The 7,079-nt window shown below is 46.5% G+C and overlaps 1 protein-coding gene across 3 annotated transcripts in view; it reads right to left on the reverse strand.

Annotated features, from left to right (window-relative positions):
- Cfap43 (cilia and flagella associated protein 43) overlaps positions 1-7,079 on the reverse strand; it is a 99,266-nt gene that overhangs the window by 75,750 nt on the left and 16,437 nt on the right. For all 3 annotated transcript variants that reach the window (XM_031390623.1, XM_031390624.1, XM_031390622.1), the window contains exons 6-7: positions 3,472-3,631; positions 40-107 (exon numbers count right to left, since the gene is read on the reverse strand). In XM_031390623.1, coding sequence (XP_031246483.1) covers positions 40-107; positions 3,472-3,631 — 228 coding nt within the window. The remainder of the gene's footprint in view (positions 1-39; positions 108-3,471; positions 3,632-7,079) is intronic.

Genomic DNA, 7,079 nt, shown 5'->3' on the forward strand with positions numbered 1-7,079 from the left:
TTTATGAAGTGAGGAATTCTGAGAAATAGAATACATTACAATTCCAGAAGCCAGTAAGCCGTCCTTTTGGTATGCCAGCGTGAGCGGGTTGATAAGCTGGGCTCCATCTTTGGGGAAAGAACAAACAAGAGAAAGCAGATGATGTAAAAGCGCAGCAATGCATGGAGCAGCAAGAACTGTGCCAGAGATGAGTAACCATAAAAGGGAGGTGAGCTGCCCTGGAGGTCTAGAGCACCGGGTGTGGTCTCGAGTTACAGACCTACGCAGACACTGCACTTCTGTGTCCAGTTCTGTGTTCCGTCCGAGACTGGAAAAGGCTGGTGCCAAAGACCCACGCCGTCAAAGCTGTACTACCACTGGACTGTGTTCTTGAGATGTGTGCACTTTATAAATGCATACAATCTATATCAAATGGCACATAAATTCTTATTAAATGAAGTGCAGTAGAAAAATAATTCTGCAAGAATGTTTGTTATTGATAAGATATTGTCTTTGGGCAGGAAATAACAAAACCTTGTTACCAGTTTGTGTAGGGAAATACGGTAATTACACGGGCTCAGATGGCACCCATCAAAATGTTTGACTGCTGCGCAGAACAGATCTGATGTTGGCGGCTGGGAAATCTGTCCTTTCCTTAGGTTACTGCCTAGCAGTGCCTCTGTGGTCTCCCTCCCCTCTGCCGCTGTTTCTGAAAGAATGCCCTGGCAGGCCGGGGACTGAGGCTGCCTCTGTGGTCTCCCTCCCCTCTGCCGCTGTTTCTGAAAGAATGCCCTGGCAGGCCCGGGACTGAGGCTGCCCACCTGCGTTGTGAAAACGCTGAGGGCAACTCCTGAGATCAAAGACTGACGCTGCAGCTCCAATCAAAGGACTGGTACTCAGCTAATTTCTGCCAGAACTCACACTTAAAGTTTCTGCTGTAAACAGAGTTTACTGACACTGTGTCTGCTATCTTGTTTATGTTAAAAGTCTGATTGTTGTGGTTTCTTTTTTTTTTTTCCTTTTACTATATAAACACGCTGCACCCTAAGTAAAACACACCTTGATACAGCTACTTGGTATCATATCTCTTTGCTCCCTACCAGCTTAATTTCACAGGTCCAGTTCGTCTCCAATCCAGGACAATCCACTATCGTGTAGGGTCTGCGGGCGGACACTACAAGTGCCCACGGCAGCATAGCTGCTGCTGGAGTCTTAAGAGTCCAGGCCTGAAAGGGAGGTTGCTTACACCTATATTGAAGATCTCCCTTTCCAAACCATGGCTAATTAATCTGCAGAGGCACAGTCCTGATTGATCTACATTCCCACTTAGATGTCTTTACACTCTCAGACCCCTGGCTAACGCTGTTTGTCAACTTGTATTTAATAATATCAATGTTCCTAGAGGAAAGTACGTGGCATTGTCCTTGTTACTATATAGGTTATCTCTGCTGTCCCTTGGCTGGTCCCTCCAACATTATAATGGCACTTGAAAAATATGTATTTGTCTTCAAAAAGTGTGTATGTGTGTGTGTGTGGGGGGCGCATGCACGCACTGTAATCCAGGCTGGTTTCAGACTCATAATCTACCTGCCTCAGCCTCCTGAGAGCTGTGATTACAGACTCTTGTGTCATCACACCCAATTGATAAATGTGTTTTTAAAACATTTATAATACACCACAGAAAGAGTATACAGGAAAGAAATTGTGAACAGTGCTTAAGACAACGTGACTAAACCCAGTTGTGTAAAATACGTTCAAAATTTGATGGGCATTCTGAATGAGAAGCATTTGTTGTATAGTTCATTCTGCAAATATTCTGCAGAGGCCACAAGAATTCTATAATGGGATCAAACAGAGTCAGACAATAAAGTGACCTCAGCTGATGACCAGGAGAGGAGAGAGGTTTGGGGCCACTGTGCAGGCACAGGGTGAGACTCCAGCTGAGTCGTGGTGCACATGGTGTTCCAGTGTGGACACCTAATGCAGCTGAAGGTCGAGGTGGGGCTGGGGAAGGATCCACAAGACGTGGACAAGAAAGAAATGGACATTCCTCACAACGGTAACCTTAAAAGACAGCGAGAGAGCACAGGAAGGATTTAAAAAGTTGTTAACAAGTTCAAGTGGAGGTCTGGACGCAATGCGCCCACGGAGGTTTGCTCTTGGAAAGCATCCAGGTAACTCACTGTACTAGAATTCTCCGCAGAGAGGAGCAGGGCTGGAGGGCCAGCCACAACATGGAGGGGTGTGTGGGGGAAAGCTTTGCCAAGGAAGTGAGAGTCTGAGACTGGGAGAGGGACTCCGGGAAAGATACTGAAGTTGTGAAAACTTGCAAGAGGGAGTGATGCGTGAGTTCATACCCTGGGTGCGGTAGAGAGGAAGAGAGGCAAGAGAATGAGCCAGGAGGCCGATCTCTGAACAGCCAGGGAGAAACACTGCTTAGCCCAGACTCACTCTGGGGCAGATGGGAAATGACGTCAGAGGCAGGAGGCGGGACCTCAAGACAGAAGAGACCCTGAGTTGGATGTTAAGCGTGAGCAGTTTGATGGTAGCCAACTGCTTGCTTTGGATGTAGATTCATGTCAGAAAAGGTTCAGGTTTGTTGCAAAGTTGCACGTGTTGAAAAGACGACCTGGAGAGTTTACAGGGCAGGTTTGAGTAGCTGGCCCTGGAGAAGCTCCCTCTCAAAAGCCTTGGGCGAGGGTGGGTTCCTGTGGTCCAGGCCTTGGGTTCCTGTGGTCCAGACACTAGCCATGTCTGATGGAACCGAGAGTGGATACTGGCGATAAGGGAGAGCTGATAAGGCCCTCCTTGAAATAAATGATATAAAAGGGGACTTGCAACACAGCACACTAAAAGAGATAGCTGTCACAGAAAGGTGGCTGAAAGGAATGGGGACTGAAAGGGATATGATTAGCTGACGAAGCGGAACAGAGAAGGTTAGTGGATCAGAGACCAGAACTTGGGAGCCGGAAGCCTTATTCCCCGGATTCTGGCGTCAGCCCCGCAGCTCACAAGAGTCTGAGCTTGTGTGTGGTGGGAGGGAAGGGCTCATACATGGAAGTCAAAGGACAACTTGCAGGAGAAGGTTTTCTCTGTCCTCCCGTGGGGACCAAGCCCAGATTGGTGGGCTTGCTGGCATGCATCCTAACTTGCTTGAGACAGTTTACTGGCTCACGAAGACGAGGGTGCTCTGTAAATCTAATGTGTTGTGGAGTTACAGGTGTATCTTCTTGTGGTGTCCCGAGGATTTTATGACATGAATATATAAAGTAGTATCTCATGGTGTCCTCACAGTAGGAGCCGATTAACTCTTAGTAAACAGGGAGTAGCCACAGGTGTATCCACAGGACTTGCTAATAGAGAATCAAACTTAAGGAGACCCCAGGATGTCTCTAAGAAAGGGGGAAAATCAGGGATCCTCAAACCACCATCTTGAAGCAGAGCTAACCCCACAGCTATACTCCTGGACTCCAAGGCAGAGCCGTTTCTTACCCAGTACTGGAAACTCCTCCACCTTCTGGAGCACGGTCACCTTCAGGGTTTCTGTGTTGATCATCAGAAGATGACCCTCTTCACACCCGACGTACAGGTCACTTGACGGAGTCCAGCAGTGCATGGTTGGGTGAAGCAGAGGATATATGTCATCTTTCGGCTTGGGAAGAGAATAGCATCCATGCGTTAGAACTGCAATCATGGTCAAAGGCCACAGAAACACCCATCAAAAGAACCGTTGCAAAGAAACCAGAGCTTGAGGCCAGTGTGAACGCACCGTTCTTTCACTCTCAACATCAGAGTCCAATCTCTTTCTCGCTTGCTCTCTACACTTTATTCACTGTGAACAACCAAGGTTCTCCTGCTAGTATATTTGATTGGTACCCTAGTAACTATTTCTTAGTGGCCACTCTCAGCACCTCGAGTCCTAAACTGGTCATGATCAGCCCCTTCTCAGGAAAGACTACCATTAGCGTCCTTGTCCTCTGGCCTTGCAAGGGTCACTTGCAGAGGTCAGCGTGGGCCCTCTGCTTAGCTTGCTTTCAAAAGCGATGAGACGACCTTTAGCCTGATGCCGTGGCTCCTCTTGGTCCATCATCCTCCCATGTGCCTTTGATTCCATCCAAGGAATCATAACGGAAGTAGATGTTGACTTAGGGCTGCAAAAAACGGTTTAGAGCAAGTCTAAAGAAGGTTGTCGCTTTCCACAAACGCCTTGCGGTGGTCTCTCTCTCAGGTTCTGTGGGCCTTGTGGACTGAGTATACTCCTTGTTTTCTTTTGCATGACCCTTGAAAGCTGAAAAACCATTCTTAGACTTGGGCCACAAAAAGAGGCTGTCATTTGTTCAGGCTTCCTTAGGTATCAGCTCTTCTCCCAGGGTCTTTAGCACTTTAGTGTTGAGCAAGGAAAGGCTGTCCCTTGTCAGCACAGTGCCTGACCCTAGAGCCTCTTCCTAGTAAGCCTTGAACAGACCATGCACTCTCCTCCCTCAAACTCAAGGTGGCCTTGACAAATAGGTCAGAAATGTTGCCTGCAGCACTAGACTTTGAATTCAGGATATAACAATATGGCCTCTCTCTCTCTCTTCCTCCCTCCCTCCCTCCCTCTCTCTCTCTCTCTCTCTCTCCCTCCCTTCCTCCCTCTCTCTCTCCCTCTCTCTCTCTCTCTCTCTCTCTCTGTTCCCCCATCTCCCTTCCCCCCTCTCCTCCATGTCTTCCCCCTCTCTCTTTCTTTTTCCTTCTTTTTGCAGTGCAGAGGGCTATTGCCTGGTAAACAAGCACTCAACCTCCAAGCCACACCCCTACCCCACCCCTACTAAGTAACTACTGAAGTGTACTGGTGTGCGTGCTTATGAGTGCACACACACACACACACGTGTGTGTGTGTGTGTGTGTGTGTGTGTGTGTACCTGGCAAGTACATATATGTGGTGGAAATACCAGTGTGTATATGTGCACATGTGTATACAGATGTGCACACTTGTGTGTGGATACGCACATGTGTGTGTGGATGTGTGAGTGTGCATGTATGTGCCTGTGTGCACACACGTGTGTGTACCTATCTGTGTATTGTTGTGCTTCTTGTAGTTCTACGTGATTAAGAATTGTACTTTGTTTCCTTCTGGCATCCTTGCACCCACTGACATAAGCTTTCTTAACAAACTAGGGGCCAGTTTCCTAGCATGCTTAGATGCTTTAAGGGTTTTGTGTTTATGTTGCTGGGTGGTGGTAGCACACACCTTTAATCCCAGCACTTGGGAGGTAGAAGCAGGGGCATCTCTTGAGTTTGAGGTCAGCCTGGTCTACGGAGTTAGTTCTAGGACAGCCAGGGCTACACAGAGAATCCCTGCCTCCAAAAAAACCAAAGGGAAAAAAATTCTGTGTCTATGCCCTGCTTTTTCTCAGGCGCTCATTCATCTAATCGACTTTCCTTGAGTATTTGGTCCTTTTCAGACAGTGTTCTGAATATCCACGTGTGGTAGTGAATGGCAGAAGAACTCCCTTTCCTTACAAAGTTTACCTACCAATGAGGGGGAAAGAGAGAGTAAGATAGTAAGTTCGAAGTTGACTTCGAAGTTGAATATGGACGATGTGTGCTGAGAAGCATGCTGAAGAAAAGTGAAGTGGGAGCCAGTGTTGCTGCTGGGAAGTCCTGCCAACCACATGCACAGAAATCTTCCATTCTAAATGCCTTACTGTGTGCCAGCCACCCACCTAATAAATGCTCAGTTGTCTGACAGGAGATAACCCATTGCTCCTCTAATTTGTGAACAATCCCTATCAGGTTCTCAGCTGACACAAGTTGCTGATTTTGCTCATTCCAAGAAATGTGTGTTAGTTACTGGTTCTATGGCTGCCAGTGTGTCCAGTCCAGTTTTTCCTCAGAGGGACAGTCACGTAGAGAGGAATCAGTGGACAGCAGAGTCAGGAAGCACAGAGGTGATGGCTAGGACAGGCATGTGGGTTACAGGAGCAGTGATGAGAAAGTCATGGGTTCTTCCTGGCCCAGGGAGGACAGTGGAAAGAGAGGTTAGCTGTTCAGGTGGGCCTTGAAATGCAGCCAACATAGTGGCAGGTCAGAAGAAGACATGCAATGTGATGATATTTTAAAGGTGATATTTAGAAGTGACTTTACGGTATGGCTGACCTATTTATGTCTTCATGGACTTGAACAGTTAGAAAATAAAAACCCGAATAGTCACTACTCACCCACCCACTCCAAATTAAAAAACAAAGGCACCACTAACCAACGAAGGGGATTAGACTGCTACCAATGAATGGCTTTTCTGCGGGACCTGCCTGAGACCTGACACATCAGGCAAAGAGACGCCCACTGCAGTACAATATCCAAACCCTCAAGAAAGAGACGCTCACTGTAGTGCAATATTCAAACCCTCTTGTTGTTCTGATGCCATCTGACAGACTAGATATTACTAAAGGACTCTCTATCACAGTTAAGTATATCTAACATATTTATATATTTAGAGACAGGATTTCACTGTGTAGCCCAGGTTACCCTGGACCTTTTGATCCTCCTGTCCCTGTCTACCCAATGCTTGTATCACACCCAGTTTGGAAAAATAAAACAAACAAACAAACAAACAACCCACCCCTAAAACTGTGCAAAACAAATGCCAACATATGCCACCAGTCTGGTCCCCCAATACCAGTGAATCTATGTTATGAAATGGAACATGAGGATTAAGACCTGGAAAGTTATTGGCCATAGAAAGTTAAACTACGATTGGATTTTTTTCTTTTTTGTGTTTTTGCAGGATTGATTTCCTACTCTTGTCCTTAGCAGTGCACTTGGTGTTATTTAAGAATGGATGTGGGGCAATCTGGGTCCTATGAGCAGATGTCTTGATTTTCTGTTCTGAATTTAAGAAGAAACTGGTGTGTCATAATTGAGTCTCAAAACATTTACCAACTTGGCCTCCATTTCCAGGCCCCTGGGATCAAACATCCAACATTCTGATAGCCTTGAGCCCAAAGATGGAAAATTGGATTCCCAACTTCATACTGCATTAAAGGTTGGGACAATACAAATATGCTGAGAAATATTTAAGTTCATCAAAGAGATCCTTAATTGTGAAATTTTGTTTAAAA

Source organism: Mastomys coucha, unplaced genomic scaffold (genome assembly GCF_008632895.1).
Source record: "Mastomys coucha isolate ucsf_1 unplaced genomic scaffold, UCSF_Mcou_1 pScaffold21, whole genome shotgun sequence".
Classification (NCBI taxonomy): domain Eukaryota; kingdom Metazoa; phylum Chordata; class Mammalia; order Rodentia; family Muridae; genus Mastomys; species Mastomys coucha.